General features: G+C 40.2%; 3 protein-coding genes across 3 annotated transcripts; 2 read left to right on the forward strand and 1 right to left on the reverse strand.

Moving 5' to 3' along the window:
* Positions 1 to 78: 78 nt before the first annotated feature.
* cfap210 (cilia and flagella associated protein 210) lies at positions 79 to 3,796 on the reverse strand. Its single transcript, XM_010745953.3, has 9 exons — positions 3,646 to 3,796; positions 2,118 to 2,326; positions 1,849 to 2,022; positions 1,572 to 1,777; positions 1,339 to 1,495; positions 1,131 to 1,270; positions 853 to 1,045; positions 610 to 774; positions 79 to 517 (listed from the first exon to the last, which is right to left on the reverse strand). The coding sequence occupies exons 1-9, from the start codon at positions 3,692 to 3,694 to the stop codon at positions 164 to 166; spliced, it is 1,647 nt and encodes a 548-aa protein (XP_010744255.3). The 5' UTR covers positions 3,695 to 3,796; the 3' UTR covers positions 79 to 163.
* A 2,300-nt stretch (positions 3,797 to 6,096) lies between these two features.
* On the forward strand, positions 6,097 to 12,615 carry phgdh (phosphoglycerate dehydrogenase). The gene is made up of 12 exons (XM_010745952.3): positions 6,097 to 6,381; positions 8,223 to 8,374; positions 8,452 to 8,517; positions 8,608 to 8,662; positions 8,867 to 8,965; positions 9,056 to 9,188; positions 9,274 to 9,422; positions 9,525 to 9,677; positions 10,867 to 11,005; positions 11,230 to 11,357; positions 11,563 to 11,785; positions 12,297 to 12,615. Exons 1-12 carry the CDS (start codon positions 6,244 to 6,246, stop codon positions 12,449 to 12,451), a joined length of 1,590 nt encoding a protein of 529 aa, XP_010744254.2. The 5' UTR covers positions 6,097 to 6,243; the 3' UTR covers positions 12,452 to 12,615.
* Positions 12,616 to 14,055: 1,440 nt separating this feature from the next.
* Positions 14,056 to 17,607, forward strand: klhl23 (kelch-like family member 23). Its single transcript, XM_010745951.3, has 4 exons — positions 14,056 to 14,514; positions 14,686 to 15,918; positions 16,631 to 16,783; positions 16,863 to 17,607. Exons 1-4 carry the CDS (start codon positions 14,508 to 14,510, stop codon positions 17,171 to 17,173), a joined length of 1,704 nt encoding a protein of 567 aa, XP_010744253.1. The 5' UTR covers positions 14,056 to 14,507; the 3' UTR covers positions 17,174 to 17,607.
* The last annotated feature ends 1,354 nt before the right edge of the window (positions 17,608 to 18,961 follow it).

Consider the following 18,961-nt stretch of genomic DNA (forward strand, 5'->3'; position numbering starts at 1 on the left):
TTAAAAATCACAGACCACACCACCTGTAAGCGATGACGCCAATAGATCTCTCATATATGGAGTGATTTCAGTCAGAGCCTTTGTCAAAATGTTTTATAGATATTGCTACAATATTCAGCAGTATGTTCAAAGATGGTACATTTAGGGGTATAACAGAGGCCCATCACCATGAAAACCCGAGCCTCTTCTTTGCTTCTTCAATATCTACAGCCTCGTTAAGCTTTTTAATGTTCTGGGTGGTACCAGACACATAATTGGGCATTTGAACACCAGTGGAGTCCTGAACAAGGTATCTGGGCATGACTCCAATGGAAATGGGACTGACGCCTCCACCGATCCCCTCCCTCGCAGCTTTGCAAAGTGGAAACACGTTTCGCTGAGCCTCGGCAGCCGCGCTGATGACTTGCTGTGAATACAGCTGAAACTGTTTTGCCTCCTCGACCATGAGCTGTGCACTTTTCTCTTCAAAGTCCTCGTCGTCCCTCCTCAGCTGCTGGAGTCGGGCAAGTTTTCCAGCCTGCGTTTGAAAGACAGAAGTCAAGTCAAGGACCACACCTTACCACCAAGCCATGACTGTTAATCTTTGTAATAATGCGGTGGAGACATTACCATTTGTCTGGCGTTGAAGTCTTGTAGTTTTCTTCCATCCTCTTTGTTCTTCTGAGCTTTCAGTTTTTGCTTCTCACGAAAGGTTTTGTCGGCTTCTTTCTTGGCCTGGAGCGTTTCTTGGTTGTTCTGTTTTGCCATTTTGTCCTTCTGCTCCTTTTCTTGTCTCTGACGGAACACAGTTTGTGTTAAAGGTGTGATAAAACCCCACATAAATAACCACGCACAAGACTTTAAAGCAGTTACCAGGAGCTCTCTGTGTGCGATGATCGACTTCAACATCGCGGCCTTCTCCTCCTCCTCCTTCCACAGCTGTTCTGCCTCTTTTGCGTCCCGTTCGGCGACGGCCTTTGCGATCCTCTGCTCCTCGTCGTCAATTTTCTCCTGCTGCACGACTGTGAGTTTGTCCTTGATCTTCTCCCTGCGCATCTGGGCCTCTCTGGAGAATGAAGCAACATCACAAGTACAGTTGTAACAACCAGGGATGCGTTGTCCAGACATACGAGTGTTTCCTTATTGCTTACCTAAACAATTCTGCCTCTCTGTCTTTGCGTAACTTTATCATTTTTTGTTTCGCGGTGAGAAAAACCTTCCTTTTCTCCTCTTCGGCCTCCTGTTTTTGTGTATCTGTCGCTCTTATGAGGTCCCTATTGGTGAGATGTTCCTGTGAACACAGTTAACATGTGTTATAATCTAAGAAAACAAATATAAGATAACCTGTGCTGACCCTACCAGGTGAGCTTGCATGAGGTCTTTCTTCTGCCTTGCTTGTTTTTCTTCCTCCATTCTTTGCTCCCATTGGTACTGCTCTTTAAGACGTTGGATCTCCTCTCCATCCTTCTTGTTCTCCATCGCCTCCTGCTCCCTCACCAGCAAATTTTCCTTAATCCTAAGGAAAAGAAACCATACTCTCATGATCTGCAGCACGTTCAAAGCTGGGTTTTTGTGTCTGATCTGTGACCTACCGATGTTTCAGGTCCTCTGCGACAGCATGTCTCTCGAGCTTTTTCTGAAGTGCTTTCTCTTGCTCCTGTCTCAAGGCTTCGTCCTCTTTGGTCTTCATCATATCAGTGATGTCTTTGTCCACATCTTTATAGGAATTCTTGATTCTTTGCTTCAGCTCAATCTGAGCATCCCTCTCCTTCAGCACCTCTGTCAGCAAGAGCGCACGCTGTGGAAGAAGCAACAGTCAACGTAGAGCCAAACATGTACAAGTGACAATAATTCTCAAGTGATACCAACATGAAAGCCTTTAACGCGGTCGGTTTGATAATACAGCTGTGTCTTGGCTTTTTCGATGGCCTCTTTCCGCTTCCGCTCCTGATATTCAGCCTCTTCTTTATCAACCACTTTCCTTTTCTCCTCAGCAATCTCATCCCGAATCTTCTTTGCATCTAGCTGCTTTTGGGCTTGACCCTTTTGACAAAAGTAAACATAAAGCGTGTTAACGTTTTACTGTACTTCAGAATATTGACTTTTTGTAACCTTTCCAGCATAAGAAAGCAACTTACAGCGATAGTATTGGACCACTGCTTCACCACCTCTTGTGATTTCGAATACAGTGCCTCTCTCTGTTTCGTCGCCTCTCTTAGACTTTGCTTCTCTTTGTCGACATGGTTCAGTGAATCTTGAATCCTCAGCCATTCGGCCTTGGTTAAGACAGTGACTTGTCGGAGGTCTGGTGGCTGGATCATCGAACTGACTTCCTCAGCTGAAGATGCTATTAATAAAAAACAGTCCAGACACATGTACTTAATAGGTTAACTGGTGACTCTAAATTGCCTACAGTGTAGTATGAATGGTTGTTTTTCACTATTTGCCCTGTGATGATCTGGTGACTTGCCCAGGGTGTACCCCACCTCTCACCCAAAGTCAACTGGGATAAGCTCCAGCCCCACCATGACCCTGATAAGGATAAGGGCTACAGAAAGTGGATGAATGGAAAAAACAGTACTGAGTTTAAGTACCATCAGTTTGTGGGTAAGAGGTAGAGCGGGTCGCCCACTGATCAGATGGTCAATGGTTTGATTCCTGGCTCCTCTAGTCTGCATGTCAAAGTGTCCTTGGGCAAGATACCGAACCTGGATCAGTGTGAATGTGTATGAATGATTAGATGTGCCTATACCATCAGTGTATGAATGTGTGTGTGAACGTGTGAATGAAATATGTTGTGTAAAAGCACCTTGAGTGGTCCGAAAACTAAAGAGGAACTATAAGTAAGTTGAAAGAATCGCATTAAATGATTTTCTCCAGAATGTCGTGGGATGCATATTTATTTCTTCCATGTTGGAATAGGCATGACAAACAAATTTTAATGTGTTCATATGAGTGAGCACACTAAGGCCTTTCTTTTCATTGCACATAGAATAAAATGGCAGATTTTTTAATGATATGAACAGTATGTGTCAACATTTTACAACGTGTAACACCGAGGAAAACATTAGCCTCTACAAATACCACCATCATGACATATGTTTACATTTTAATGAGGACATCAAAATTATGAAATTACACACATGGAATTATGTGGTAAATTACAATAATACTAGTGTAGTCAAAAAGGCTATTTACTATATGTTAGTGTGTGTTTGAACAACACAGCTGATGATCTAAAACGCATTGAAAAGGACAGAAATCTTTCACCAATTAACTTTTTTACAAGGCAAACCTGTTAATTGAAAACTAGATGACGCCATCAGGAAGCTGACCCAGAGGATAAGAGACTACTTTAATTATAAAATATTTGTTTACACTTTTTTATGTTTATCACATAAGACATATGTGTTACTTCATAGATAATGTCTTCAGTATAGATGTATAAAGTAACAAAACCTAATAAATAAGTGCAACACTATAATTCACATTAATATACTGCTTATCAAATATATGTATTGTACAGGAGGTTGTTTTCCTTTGAAAGTGGCTACTTGACATTAGATGGATGCATAATAATTAAATAACTAATATGTTTAATGGTTAACGTTACAGGATTTCAATATCAAATCATTTAACCTAAATTTCTGTACTTTTAGCTCTCACCTCTCTTACTGGAGCCTCTTCTTCGGCCGTACTGAACCACCGATGCCATTTGTATTCAATACATCAGCTGGTAATGAAAGAAACAGACACTGCTGCCAAATAAAACTTTTGCTGTATCCAGGATACTGAGAGCTGCTGCAGTCTGCGTTTGTTGCGTTGTATCCAGGCAACGCTTGAACCAATCTGTATGGACGACAGGTGGCGCTGTGTCCTCCTTTAACCTCTCAGCATCATATGCTGACAATGCACACAGCTTTATTTCCAAACCGTTTATATGAAGTGACCAAAAATGTTTAAACACCATCTCCTCCCAGACAGTCATTTTTCTTTGAATGCATGAGAAGGGATGATTTTAAAGAGAAATTAGTCAAGTTATTGGAAGTTATTGGAAATCCTGAATCCTCTTTGTCTTTGTCTGACACTGGATGGATCTGGAACATTTATTTTACAGCATGTCAAGTGTAATGATGCAAAACCAATAAATAAAACATTCTTTTAAAAGGAAAGAAAAGAAACATGGGTATTCCTTTACTGTACAGGATAAAAATACATATTTCATACATAATGCAGCATAAGAGGTGAAGCACAAAGCTCTATTATCACTGTGTGTCAGATTTCATTATTTAAATTGTTGTGCTTTTTTGTTGCTTATTCCTAACTTAATGGAACTTGTTGTTGTATTGTAGCACAGAAAATTTCCAGGTCCTGTTGTTAGGTGAAACTCACTACACATCTTCCCTGGAAACGAGGATTACAGGGTTAATGGTGAAGGCAAACAAGAGTCCCAAAGTGCCTTTCCTGGAGAGCTATGAGGACATGCTGCTTTACTCCCAGAGAGAGGAAACGTGACTCTTTACTAAGATGGAGCTGGAGGGCAGAGGCGTGGCGTGGATATGAACTTCTTCGACAGCATGTTCACTGACACAGATATATACTGACACAGATTCTGGATACAAACAAACAACACACAGTTTAAAATCTGGTGTTAGAAGCAGATCTGATGGTATGGCTGTGACAGCTGTGTCTTATTACTGAACTGACACTAAGATAAGGGGGCTGTCATGTGCAGCCTAATGAGTCAGGTGATGAACAGTGCCTGTTAAATTACAACTGAAAAAAAAATTGACTTGCCTGATCTGATCTGCAGTTAACTGAAAGAAGACATGAACAGGCTTGACACTCATTTTACAACATCAAAAAGAAATATCATATTTCATTTCAACAGCTTCATCTGAACCTACTGTGTGTGAGTTTATGAAATCACATCTCTGCTATCACCATAACACCAGCTTTGTATAATATCCTTATACCTAAATCACAGGATATCTTTTTCTTTGGTGTAGGTACTTGACTTTAGTTTCATTTAATGCCTGCATTGTATTTCAGATATAAACATACTTTTTACTTAACTAGCTTTATATAGTCACCAGATACTTTGCAGATTAAACATATGATACATTGCTATATATAAGTAAAAAAACTGGCCCTGGATTAAGAATGTTATTTAATTAAAAGTATGTAATATAGTCAGGAAAATGCACTTTATGGCTGTAATCCTATTATATCATTAGATTATTAGTCATGCAGCCTCATGGACGCGCACATAAAAGCAGAAATGTACTGTTGTGGTTGTAGAGATGGAGCTCACTTTGATCTGTTTTGTATGGGACTACAACTAATGATTGTTTTCATTATGGATTAATCTGCTGAGTATTTTATCCATTGATTAAACTAACTGTTTAGTTTTTGTATTTTTACCAAAAGTGAGACATTTTGATGTATTTAGTGACATAAATATTAAAAGGGAACACAGTAAACTGTCACATTTGTGAAGCATTAAAGTCTGTCTTATCTTTGCAAGCTCTTCATTGGTTTGTGCAAAAATCTTAATTTGTAAAGTAACTATGGTACAATATTTCCGAAAAAAGAAAGTTTCATGAAAAAGTATCTCAAATTTGCACTTAAGAACTTGAGTAAATGTGTTTGAGTGTATTGGGACCAAGACTTTGAGTTGTTGAGTAAAGACCAAGGTAGCTCATATTCACAAAACCTGAGTCACTTTATTAAACGTCGCCTTGAAAGTATTTCAAAACCACTATGTGTTCTCCAGAGTCTTTAAAAAGTGGTCGAGTATAACACTGGAAAATACAATTAACACAGTGTTGTGTTGTAAAGTGAGATGTAAATAAGGATATGTATGAAACAGTGCTTCATATCAAGTCATGCTTTTATGATATATAATTACATATAGGCTAACTTATTATCCCCTGTGCATATTTGATATTCTGATAATACATTTGTACTTTAATCACACTGATAGTCTCATCATCAAACTGGTTTTATTCTGGATTTGTCTGCAGCAGCATGTGTGATGCGTCCTCCCTGTGCGTGGCGTCACATCAGGAGAGGCGGGTTCACTTTAAAAGTGGGTTGTCTTAAATCCCAGATAACCATTCAAAACCAGCAGAGGGAAACAAAAAAAAAAACTTGCAGGGTCCATCACTTCACAGAGGCATCATCAGCCATTCAACACCAGTTGCCTCCACCAACCACTGACGGCACAGCGAGCTACCAAAACCCGGCGAGAAAACCCTCAAGATGGCCCCTATCTCCATCCAGACTGTGCTCATCAGTGAAAGTGTTGACCCCCGCTGCAAGGCGATCCTGGAGGAGAATGGCATCCGAGTCACGGAGAAGCAGAACATGAAGAAAGATGAATTAATGGCGGAGATTAAGGTAATGATCGCCGCTTGTGTGTGTTACGTAATTGCCTTCACGTGCACCGGTGCTGCGCTGTGCGTAACGCGCAGCAGCCTTTAAAAAGTTCATGTGTGTGCGTGTGTTAAATTATTTTTAAAAAGTAATTTCTTTGGCTTTTTTTTTAGTTCCTACTTAATTTCCTTAATGTCAGGTGTGTGTGCACTTTGATTTGATTTTATTATTTTTTCTCGCTAAGGTGAGAAAACTGATTGTTTCAGCTAAGCGCCGCCCTCCCCGTCGGGAGGCTGATGCAACTCATCCCTGACTTTGCCGGTCCTTCATCACACATGCTGCAGCTTTTATCGGCTTAATGCATCAGGGATGTGCATGCATGTAACTTAAACAAATATTAATTATATTAGAAACAATGCTCATTCAAACTGGTTGTTTTGCAGCAGAGTCAGGGCTGCACTAAACTGTTGTTGGTTCCTGGGGCATCATTGAGATGTGGGCCCCCTTTTTATCAACCCACCCATTAAAGGTGTAGTGTGTTAGATTTTGGGACTTATTAACTATGTTTTCATGTATGTATAATCACCTTTTTAAATAAGAATTTTTATTTACTTAATTATTTACTTTTATATCTACAGTGGGAGCAGGTCCTCTTTCATGGAGGATGTTTAAACACCGTGTTTCTACAGTAGCCCAGAACAGACAAACTAAATACTGACTCTAGACACTAGGGATGTAACGATGCATCATGACACGATTTAAAAATCGGTAGAAATAAGTGACGATTCGCACCGGTTGACGGAAAAAATGAATCGGGATTCTTCATAAGACTGAGTAAAGTCATTTGATCATAAAAAAAGAGTAAGAAAATCGTATCGTGAACAAAAAATCGTGAACCGTATCGAGTCGTAGTGTATGGTTACATTCCTACTAGACATGGTCCTTTTTTAAAGTGCTGTTTCTCCTTTTACTCCAGGAAGGTGAGGGTGATGTGAGGAGATTGCAATGCATTGATTAGACTACTAATATATTTTTTCTTAAATGGGTTTGTTCTGCATAACTACTTTTACAGCATATTTTAATGCTAATACTTTGTACTCATAACATTTTGAAAGTACAACTTTTGCTTTTACACTGTAGTCTTACTACTTTTACTTAAAGGACCACTATGTAGGAATCACCCTCCCTTTCCTTGGACAGTAGCAGCAGCATAACTCATTAAAAACCACTTAGCCAGTGTTTGGTTTGTCCATTCTGGGCTTCTGTAGAAACATGGTGGGCTCTATGGAAGAGGACCTGCTCATTTACTGCTCATCTGATCAGTTATGAGCAGTATTTGTAACTGGACCTCACCTCAGGGTTTACTCTGTTGCTACCTTTGACTTTCTGAATATGAAGGAAAATGTCCACTTTTGCTGATTTTGTTTAAATATGTTGGCTGTACATCAATTACACATATATCAGGATAGTCATTAAAGTAACATGTTATCACACAGTCCTTTGTGGCGGTCCACGAACTGACTACAACCAGAGTCTATGTAGATGTTTCTCCTTCCAGTTGTTTGTTTGGCAGTTTTCACACCAGCCTAAACAAACCAAAGGGGTAGTTTTAACTGAACTAAACAGGTTTGAACACATTTAACATGAATAGACACACACACACACACTTATTTAACTATGTACACTTGACCTTAAACAAATGTAGTAGTACATTTTTGACACAATGCACCTCAGGAGGAGTTGGCCCTTAAAGCCCTTATCTTGTCAGTTTATTGTGCTTCAGGGCAGCTTTGTACGGTTGGTAATTTATCCTTGGATACATAAAACACCATGAGATCAAATGTATGCTTTTCTCTCCTTCTCAGAACTATGACGGGCTCGTGGTTAGATCTGCAACGAAGGTAACAGCTGATATTATCAATGCTGCTGACAATCTCAAAATTATCGGGAGAGCTGGGACTGGTGTGGACAACGTGGACGTTGATGCCGCCACCAAAAAGGGTATTATTGTCATGAAGTAAGTCTCCTGTCTGTGCACAAGTTTTGGTTTCAATATAATGTACTGTCCATTAACCACAGACTGTTTTTCTCCAGCACGCCAAGCGGTAACACAATCAGTGCCGCTGAGCTGACATGTGCCTTGCTGATGAGCCTCTCAAGGCAAGATGAATCATGTTTTTATGATCATTCTCAATAGTCTTAATTAATTGCATTAATGTTTTGTTATTGTTCAATTTTTTTTGTTTTCAGAAATGTGCCTCAAGCTGCAATGTCAATGAAGCAAGGCAACTGGGATCGCAAAAAGGTGAGCAGAGATTTTAGTCTGTTTTAAGCCTGCGCGCTGTTAGAGCGACTGTTTGCACTGGGCGCATAAAGCGACATTACTGTTGCGTGGTCGACCCCATTGTTCAGCCAGTCATCACAAATCAGATGTGACACTTGGATCTGTGCAGTTTTTGGACTGTAGACGAAAGACATGGACTCATTGTTTTGCTGTCTAATATTACAGTTCATGGGTGCAGAGCTGTATGGCAAGGTACTTGGAATAGTTGGACTTGGAAGAATAGGAAAGGAGGTCGCCTCAAGAATGCAGTCGTTTGGCATGAAGGTATGGTTCCATTTCTCTGTAGGTTGTTTGCACTTTTTAATAATTAGAATAAGCAAACATGTAAATATTTGTTTCTATTGGTCTTCTTAGACTATTGGCTATGATCCAATCACTCCTCCAGAGGTCACAGCCAGCTGGGGGGTGGAGCAGATGTCTCTGGAGCAGCTTTGGCCCCAGTGTGACTATATTACTGTCCACACTCCGCTAATGCCCTCTACTGTTGGTGAGTTTTACTGGCAGGTTCTCCTGAGTACGTTGTATAGCTATCATAAATTATTTTTTAAATCTTTGTTTGTTTTTTGCTCAAGGTCTGCTCAGCGATGAAACATTTGCTAGATGCAAGAAAGGAGTGAAGGTCGTGAACTGCGCACGAGGGGGTATCATCGACGAGGAGGCTCTCCTCAGAGCGTTGGAGTCTGGACAGTGTGGAGGCGCAGGGCTTGATGTCTTTGTTGAGGCAAGATTTTTGGAGCATGTCCTCGCACAAATAATCTAAATTTGCTGGTTACAAATTACTGTCATGTAACAGTTTTGTTTTTACAATTCAAACCGGCCACAGGAGCCTCCTAAGAACCGTGCATTGGTCGACCATCCTAATGTCATCAGCTGTCCTCACCTGGGAGCCAGTACGAAGGAGGCTCAAGCTCGCTGTGGGGAGGACATCGCTCTGCAGATTGTGGACATGGTGCAGGGCAAGAAGCTGGTCGGAGCAGTAAGTTCCCAGCTCAGTTTTGTTGATGCAAAACATGTAAAAGGGGCAGTCGAGTCATTGTACAACTGTTTTCACTGACTGAGCAGCCTTCCCTAGGACAGATAATATAGTAATATGATGACTTCATGTGTAAAAATGTTAAAACTGAAGAATAAATTCTAAATTCAAGATATGTAACAGAACCTCAAGATGCAGTAGTTGATACTTGTGACACTTCCAAACCTTCACTTAACTTTACTGACAGCTAGACCAAGATGAACTCAGTTCTGGGTCAGCCATTCCACACAAGTTTAAAGCAAAAACAGCATTTATGGGGATATTTTGACAAAGTCAGAAAATTTTTTATTTGAAATAAATAATTTGGTTGAGGTACATAATAAATAAAAATACTTCATAGGCATCAAAATGACCACTTCTTTACCTTCTACCAAATCTTCCAAATAAAAGGAAACAGAGACCGACTTTGTTAGTATTTTGAATTATGTAAGACACGCGGAAGCTTCAGGCAACGGTACAGAGATATCTGCCAAAGTCTCAAGAATTCAGGTAAGACTGTGTTGCGACATCCAGTGCCCTTTTTTTTTTTTCTTTCTTTTTTTTTCCTAGAAGTCAACCACAGCACGTGATCTTTCAGGGTGTGTTAACTACAGGTTCCATCTAGTATCTATCAATCACATGATCTTTCTCAGCAGATGATGTTTGTACGATTGCCATCGAGTGGTTGAGGTGCTAATTTGATTGATCGTTCTTGACCTTTGAAAAGCAACAGTTTTTGCAGAACAGTCTCATCGCGTAGGGAAGCCAACGCACAATCATTTCAAGTAGTTTGACTACTGAATTTACCTTGTGAGATTGTTTTTCCAACTGCTATTTCAGAGGTGAAAGAGCACCCATCGTGCCTGTAATGTGGAAATGTGGCACGAACATCTTTTCTTAGGGTGGCAATTAGACAAAATCTTTGCTACAGATGCATCAAAAATGCCTTGGCAAAGTGTCAGGCAAAATAGCTGGTGCACAGGAGCACATGCCGGGTGCACCATACCATAAATGAAGATAATGGTTTGCTGGTGACGAGTTTCTTGCAACGCATCTCAATGTGATCACCCAATTATCCATCAGTTTAAATGACAGACACATCAGTATTGTGATCTCATTCAGTTCACAAACTTGTCTCTCTCTCTTTCTGTAGGTAAATGCACAGGTTTTGGCCAGCACGTTCTCCCAGGAATCTCACCAACTGATCAAACTCGGAGAAGCTGTCGGAGCTGTGCTGCAGTCATGCTCCGCCTCCAATAAACCATGCAGCCAGGTCGAAATTACTACTCTAGGTAAAACTACTGGTCTAACCAGTTTGTGTAACCTGGAAGGGGGATCATATTGTGGAAAGATCATGTTGTAATGAAGTGATTGTGCTCCCTCTGGTGGTGTGATCGTGAAATAGGTATTGTATTTGATAGAAGCCAGACAGTTGTACTTAAGCGACTGTATTAAATTATAAATGCACTTTCTGCTGTGAACAGTTTTTCTAAAATGTTTAATTTATTTGTGGCAGGGGATTGCATGAAGTCCTCCACCGGTTACATGACTTCATCGGTGCTGGTCGGACTGCTGAATCATGGATCTGGATGTTGCCCGAACCTCGTCAATGTACTGAGCCTAGCTAAGGAGTCTGGAATCACGGTACAGCATCAGCTCATTCTGGCAAATGCCACACAACAACAACACCAACAACAACACCAACAACAACACCAACAACAACACCAACAACAACACCAACAACAACACCAACAACCAACAACCAACAACCAACAACCAACAACCAACAACAACAACAACAAGCATCTGATAATAATGATCTTTTCATGCATGTGAATTGACTCCACAGGTAAACCACACCCACTGTAAGTCTGACGGGGCTGCCAGCGGTGTGTGTAAGGTGGAGATTGTGGCCAGTGGCACCAGCTACAAAGCTAGTGGTTCAGTTCAAGGTGGCGTGCCAGTCCTACTGGGGCTGAGTGACAGTGTGTTCAGACAGCCAGTCTCTCTTACTGGAAACCTGCTGTTCATCAAGGCCTCTGCAAACCCTCAGCTGCTGTCATCAGTGGCTGGTAAGAAACTTACGCTTTGCAGAAAATCAATCCTGTGAGACTGAAGTTGATAGAACAAGGCATTAACTGATTGGTACTAGTGTCTCTGGACGGATCCTAAGCAGAACAAACATATCCAAATCACATATCCATCATACAGAGTGTCAAGGACCAATTTCAGCACTAACAAGAGTTTCGATGGACCTTTTTAGAGTTGGTACTTTAATATAAGTACCAATTGTGGTAAATTTGGACAGCTGTACACGATGTATTTGTCATGATAGTGTTAGTGTGTTAGTTGTGATCAAAAACTAGTGAGTAAATTTTGATTACACAATGTTGCAAGACTTATTTTGAGTTACTGTTGGGCTCCATTTGTCAAAATGACGCAGCTGTCAGCAAGGTAAAAACTGTACACCAGATTTATTTTTTTTGGTTTAGTGTCTTTCCATTTGAATAAAACGTGGTATTGAGTTATAACCTTCTTTTTAGAATCACACCTATTTTCTCTCTTCAATTGTTCTTTGTTTAGGACTGCTTGCCACAGAGGGAGTGGAGATTGAGTCCTTCAGCGCTCCTGCAGACCGCAGTGGGGATCTGTGGTATTGCGTGGGGGTGTCCTCCCTCCTGCGAGACCTCAGCGCCTTGCAGTCTTTGGTTAAGGAGGCGGCACAGCTCGCCATTTAAATGACAGCAGCCAACAATGCATTCTCTGAGTGTCTAACATAACTGATCCGTCTTGGTCTTTAGCATTAACTTGTTCAGAAGTTGAACACTTGCATTTTGATAACATTCCAGTGTTTAGATGCTTTACATGCACTTTGAAGTAAAATTAAATTAAAAAAATGTCAGTGTCGTGTGCTTTTCAGTTTGTTTTTCACCTTTTTTAAAGCTGAGATGAAAAATAAAGTACTCCTAACAATGTAAGAATTTTAAGGTGTGTTTTTATTTCAGTGGACTCCTTTGCTTCTTTTTATTAAGCATATTTGTGTTACTTTGCAGCTGTTTTGTGAAGTTTAGTCCAGTTTTTGTGTCAGAGGTGATTTATTTGAACTCTATGGTTGATAGTCGATCGTACATTATTATAAAGTGCTGTACAGTGGAACATATCTGATCTCTCGTAACCAACAGCTGGTTACTGTGCAGATTTTTTCATGCAAAACAAACTCATAAAATATGCATCTCTGGTAAAACTACCCAACAGTTGACACGTAATGCGACATAGACCATGAACATAAACAGTTTGTAAAATACTGCACGCAAATGTGCTCCTCTGAGAGTAACCATTCTCTAGTGTGACTTTGATATTTAAATATATTCTACAGATATTTTTTCAAGAGTTAACCAATCGTGCTTAAGTAAGGCTTAACTCAAGCATGACTCGTGATGATTTAATACATTTACATGGGATTTATCATGAATTCCTGTTGCTAATAACAAATGAAGTCACAATGAGTTTATGTGATTAGTTCACCAGTTAAACAATGTTAATTTATCACTTACATAACTGATATGCATCAAATTAGCTGGATTCCAGTTGCATAAAGGTTTATTTCAGACCCATATATTTGCTCATCCTCTGCTCTCATAGAAGTCTGAAGCTTGATTTTTAATCAAACGGGTTGTCAGATGGAAACATAACATAAATACTGGAGTAACTGGAATACAGCTAATTTGATACATATCAATTCATCTGTGAAATAAATGTTAATTAACTGATGAACTAATCACAGTCATGACTCATTTGTTAGTGGTGAGCAACTCATGGATACATCCTGTGTTAATGAATGCATTAAATCATAATTAGTCATGCATGAATTGGCCATTTTTGACATGAAATGTTGTGGTGCATGTTGGCAATAAATGGAACTGAACCTTAATTAGTCTCATTGGAAACACCTCTGTGTGTTTACCTACTATTTCATATGTAAAAGGCTACTGTGAGAAATGTATATTAAGCATAATTAAAGCAGTATTTATGCCCTTATTTTAAAGTGAATTCTTTAAAGTCACACTGTAAAAACTGGACTTTAGTATCAGGCATGTTGAAGAAGGGTTCAGTACATTTGTGTACAGTATTTTACAAACTGGTTGATGTTGTTGCACCGAATCAACCTTTTCCCACCTTTTGTTTGATGCATTTGAGTCTCCTGTCATATCTCTGAGACCTTGTGCAGGAATGAATATTGTAGACTGTGCTGTTAATCCTTGTCAGGATTAGGAAAAGCTTCGGCCCTTATACTGGAACTGGGTTCAAAACGCCATGGCAACGACGACAAAGAATGAAGAGGGGGGTCGAAAACATGAATGGTGAACAGTGCAAATGGCTCCTGCATTGAAGGCGATGCTCATTTGTATAAGATTTGTATTCTGTCAGTGTGGATGTCTCTCCGCCTGTTGGTCGGCTTCACTAATGCGCCGTCCGTGAGCGCATCACGAGACTCTATGAGTGTGCGTGTGTGTGTGTGTGCGCATTTGTGTGTGCAGGGTTATATTTAGGCTCTGGGAGGAAAAATAGCGGTGTTGGGTTGATTCCTCTGAATGGTTGGCTTGGTTTTGTCAAGGACCTGCTGCAAGAGGAGGAGGTGGAGGAGGGGGACAAGGGGGGATGGCCGCTGCGCACAAATACCAAAATAGGATAGGACTGCCTGCGACCGTCCTGCGTGAGCTATATTGAGATTCATGTGTTTTGGAGAGGAGCGTTAAACAGAGGACACCGTGGATCAGCATTCATGGACATAGGATGAGAGGTAAGCCTTGTTTCTGTTCTGTTCATAGCCCGCTATTTATTAATTAAATAGTAAATAAAGCCACATTTGTATCGCAAAAGCGCAATTAATTTTTAAAAAAATGGGAATGTGACACATGGATGCGTTGCTTTTCTGTGCAGGAGGTGTAATATTTTCATGCATTTCCTCTAGATACCATGTCACACAAGCAAGATGAAATCTACACATATGACTTCTGTGATGGTGACCATGCAGCAGAGCTCCTGGATGCTCTCAGGCATTTCTACACCAGTGGCCTGTTTACCGACGTTACCCTGCAATGTGGAGAGTCAGGACAGGTGTTTCACTGCCACAAGGCGCTGCTGTCAGCCCGCAGCTCCTATTTCAAAGTCATGTTCACAGCTGATATGAGAGAGAGGTCAAATAGTGTTATCAAACTGAGCGGGGTCGACTGCGGGGTCCTGGGTGCCCTGGTGAACTATGTGTACACAGCTCAGGTGTGCATCACCGAGAGCAACGTGCAGAGCTTGCTGGAGGCTGCAGACCTCCTGCAGTTCATCTCTGTGAAACAAGCATGTGAGGAGTTTCTTATCCGTCTACTGGATGTGGATAACTGCTTGGGGATGCATGCTTTTGCTCAGCTGCATCTGTGTCCCGGTCTGGAGAGGGAGGCCCGCAGAGTGATGCTGAGCAGGTTCGCAGAGCTCGTTCAGCAGGAGGAGTTCCTGGAGCTGGATCATGAGAAGATGGGATCAGTTTTGGCCGCTCAGAGCCTCACCGTGCAGAGGGATGAAGTGTTGATAGATGGTGTAGTGAAGTGGGTGACACATGACTTGGATAGTCGTGTTTGCCATGCTGCGGACCTGCTGTTATCCATCCATCTGGATCTGGATGAGATTTACTTCAAGACTACTTTAGAGGTGCACAGACACTCACGCTTGCTGAACAGTGAAGGGAAATTGAAATCTTTGATCATTCAGGCTTTAAGGTCCAGTGGCAAGGAGATGTCTGCAGGCAGAAAAATGTCTTCAAGCATGTATGTCATCGGTGGATACTACTGGCATCCTCTGTGTGAAGTTCACATATGGGATCCTGTCAGCAACACCTGGGTACAGGGAAAAGACATGCCAGACCCTGCAAGAGAGAGCTACAGCGTCAGTTTACTTGGAGCAAATATCTACGTGACCGGTGGTTACAGGACAAACACTGTGGAGGCTCTGGACACAGTTTCAGTTTATAACTGTGACTATGATGAATGGACTGAGGGTTGCCCCATGATCACAGCTAGATACTATCATTGCTCAGTGGCTTTGCATGGCTGTGTTTATGCAATCGGAGGCTACAGAGGAGGTGCACCAGAGCAAGAGACAGAATTTTATGACCCTTTGAAAAAGAAGTGGTTCCCTGTGGCGAAAATGATCCAAGGTATGCAGCATATGAAGTGATGTATTATTATTATTATTATCTATTATTGATGAAGCTGGAGTTTTCAGTCATGTCACATGATCTAAAAGCTGAGTTTCAGGGGTTAAGGTCTCCAGGGTCAAAAATGAACTTTGAACCTTATTAAATTTATGCTTCTCTGATTGAAAGTCAAAGTTTTTTTTGTTTTTTGTTTTATTCACCGCCTCGTTGTCCGTGCGGTTTATCGAAAAAACACGTACATACACACAAAAATGAACTTTAAGGTTCATTCTTGATGGCAGTTAATACAGGACACACTTGCTGGTCTTCTTTCCGAGCTCAGTGGATGGGGTTTGCTCCGATGTCAAAGAGATGACTCAGTTGTCATAACGACTGGATCATGCTGTAATCCCCTGAAAACACTGTATAAGTTAAAAAAAAAGCATGTTCTTAAAACATACTTAAAGCTGCACCAGTCAGTATTTTCAGGACTTACAGTTTACCTCAGATCTATAGAGCATTTTAGCATCTTTCAGCTCATTGTTTTGTTTTTATTGCACACAACTTTGTTGTTTTAGTTCCTGCTATCTTGAACGCCTGTTTCCAGACACAGGAAGCTGTTTTTTATTAAAAAAATGCACTGTACGCTACCTGCCAAGTGAACACAATTGCAGTAAAAGCAGTTAACTAGTAGGATATTTTTCATTTGTCTTAACCTCTGTTTCCTTCGAAGGCGTAGGAAATGCCACTGCCTGTGCAATTGGAGATAAAATCTATGTGAGCGGAGGCCACTATGGATACAGAGGAAACTGCACCTATGAGAAAGTCCAAGTCTACAGGACAGATGTCAATGAGTGGAGTATCATTACATTAAGTCCACATCCAGGTATGAGAAAAAGAAGAAGAGATAGGAATACAAAACGTGACTGAATACTGTAATCTGATTTAAAATCCTCTGTTTTCAGAGTACGGGCTGTGTTCTGTGTCTCTGGACAACATGCTGTATTTGGTGGGCGGACAGACGACGATCGCAGACTGCTACAACATAGAGCGGGACGAATGGAGGCCAATATCGGTGATGAAGGAGAGGAGGATGGAGTGTGGCGCTGTGGTGATAAACGATTGTATTTATGTAACAGGAGGATACTCCTACTCAAAAGGGACTTATCTGCAGAGCATCGAGAAATACGACCCTCAGCTGGACTCTTGGGAGATAGTTGGGACTCTGCCTAGTCCGGTTAGATCACACGGATGTGTTTGTGTTTTCAGTGTTTAGTGTCACTTATCGCAGATGTTGTCATCTTGTGCCAAATGGATCAATTGGTTAACTGTATTCAAAGTGTGCAAACATCAGGTACACTATCATGCCAGGATAACTACACATATGCCAAACTGTGAATATGATGAAGAACAAGCATTTCACTTAAAACTCAGGTGCTTCACACTTCATTTTACTTCGGGTATTTCTGTTTTAATAGATTTAAAGCAAAGACTGAAAACAGAAAGAAGATGATCCATATTTTATTATTATTTAAATCCATATATATATACAAAGAATACACATCAGACTATTGATGCACTAGCCCAGTGTTTCTCAAACTTTTTACACCACGTTCCACCTCAGAAAATATTTGTCTCTCCACGTATCACTATTTTGACAGACCATGATCAGCTACAGACATTTCCTGCAGGACGCAGGTTTATTCCTAAGAAGAAGATTATTTATTGTTTACTGTTTTTGAATCCTGAACAGATCCAGTTCAAGAACCAGCGCTCATGTGTTGTTAAAGAGGTTCTCCTGATCCATACTTCACACTTTCCTAATATTTCCTGTTTGGATCACGACTGCAGTGTTTTTGAACCATTCATTTCACATTTGAACTAATCATACATGTATGTGCACACTATATGAATGAACATATCTATGTATCAGGCTGATATTGAAACAAAAATGAAAAACGTACATTAAATTAAATTCCAGTGACCTTCTAGTTTAGTTTAATTCAAAATATTTTCATGTATTTTAAATTATTTTATTGAATTAAAAAAAAAAACATTTCAGAGATTCCTCCAAGAACTACAGGAAGGTCACATACCACCAGTGTTTTTTATAGAACTGTATCAGTCAGGCTGCTACTTGATGAAATAAATCTCTACCTTTATGATGTGATTTCTGCCTGATTTAATGAGTGAGTTCCTCATAAGGTACAATGGATTGTGTAAGGTTTATCTCATCTTGTGTAAACAGTCACATTGAGGTTCATGTTCGCTTTAGAAGAAGGCTCCTGGTTTGAATCCCCCAGCTGACTTCTGCCTTTCTGTGTGGAGTTTTCATGTTGCATGCACAGGTACTCCGGCTTTCTCCCACAGTCCAGAGACATGCAGGATAATCGGTGACTCTTAAGGTGTTAATGGGAGTGTGAATGGTTGTTTGTCTTTATGTGTCAGCCCTGTGATGAACTGGCGACCTGTCCAGGGTGTACGCTGATCAGCTGGGATTGACTCCAACCTTGATAACCATAAGTGGTTATTGAAAATAATAATGATGTGGATCATTTTCTACAGCCTAATTTAATTGTATATAGTTTTTTTTATCTCTACTTGTATAAAATCTATTTTACTTTTTCTATAGTTTTCTATTCGAATCAGAGAATCAGAATCCCTTTATCTATCTATCTATCTATCTATCTATCTATCTATCTATCTATCTATCTATCTATCTATCTATCTATCTATCTATCTTTCTAGATCTAGATAGATAGATAGATAGATAGATAGATAGATAGATAGATAGATAGATAGATAGATAGATAGATATGAGTATCTATCTAATGTATGTTGTTTATCTATCTAATTAAATAAATACAGTAGAGAGTCCAAAATTAAGGTTAAGATGCAAATAGACAACTAACCAAATAAATAAATAAAAGTGATTAATAACAGATTAAAATATCTAAGCAGAAAAATGTAAAAATTTTGTTTCAGATAAGTCAGAATCAAGTTTATTGCCAAGCTGGTTTGCACTAGGAGGAGGAATTTAACTTGTGTTAGTTAGCGCAGAATA

Source organism: Larimichthys crocea, chromosome XVIII, assembly GCF_000972845.2.
Source record: "Larimichthys crocea isolate SSNF chromosome XVIII, L_crocea_2.0, whole genome shotgun sequence".
NCBI lineage: Eukaryota > Metazoa > Chordata > Actinopteri > Sciaenidae > Larimichthys > Larimichthys crocea.

What these genes read in the sequence shown, in the direction of transcription:
- phgdh (XM_010745952.3), top strand. Translation starts at nt 6,244, where the DNA reads ATGGCCCCTATCTCCATCCAGACTGTGCTCATCAGTGAAAGTGTTGAC. An exon ending in AATTAATGGCGGAGATTAAG is followed by an intron (nt 6,382 to 8,222) that starts GTAATGATCGCC and finishes TCTCCTTCTCAG; the next exon opens with AACTATGACGGGCTCGTGGT. An exon ending in TTGCTGATGAGCCTCTCAAG is followed by an intron (nt 8,518 to 8,607) that starts GCAAGATGAATC and finishes TTTTGTTTTCAG; the next exon opens with AAATGTGCCTCAAGCTGCAA.
- klhl23 (XM_010745951.3), top strand. An exon ending in TGTGGCGAAAATGATCCAAG is followed by an intron (nt 15,919 to 16,630) that starts GTATGCAGCATA and finishes TTTCCTTCGAAG; the next exon opens with GCGTAGGAAATGCCACTGCC. An exon ending in TACATTAAGTCCACATCCAG is followed by an intron (nt 16,784 to 16,862) that starts GTATGAGAAAAA and finishes CTCTGTTTTCAG; the next exon opens with AGTACGGGCTGTGTTCTGTG.
- cfap210 (XM_010745953.3), bottom strand. Translation starts at nt 3,694, where the DNA reads ATGGCATCGGTGGTTCAGTACGGCCGAAGAAGAGGCTCCAGTAAGAGA. An exon ending in AGAGAGGCAGAATTGTTTAG is followed by an intron (nt 1,046 to 1,130) that starts GTAAGCAATAAG and finishes TTCATTCTCCAG; the next exon opens with AGAGGCCCAGATGCGCAGGG. An exon ending in ACTTCAACGCCAGACAAATG is followed by an intron (nt 518 to 609) that starts GTAATGTCTCCA and finishes TTTCAAACGCAG; the next exon opens with GCTGGAAAACTTGCCCGACT.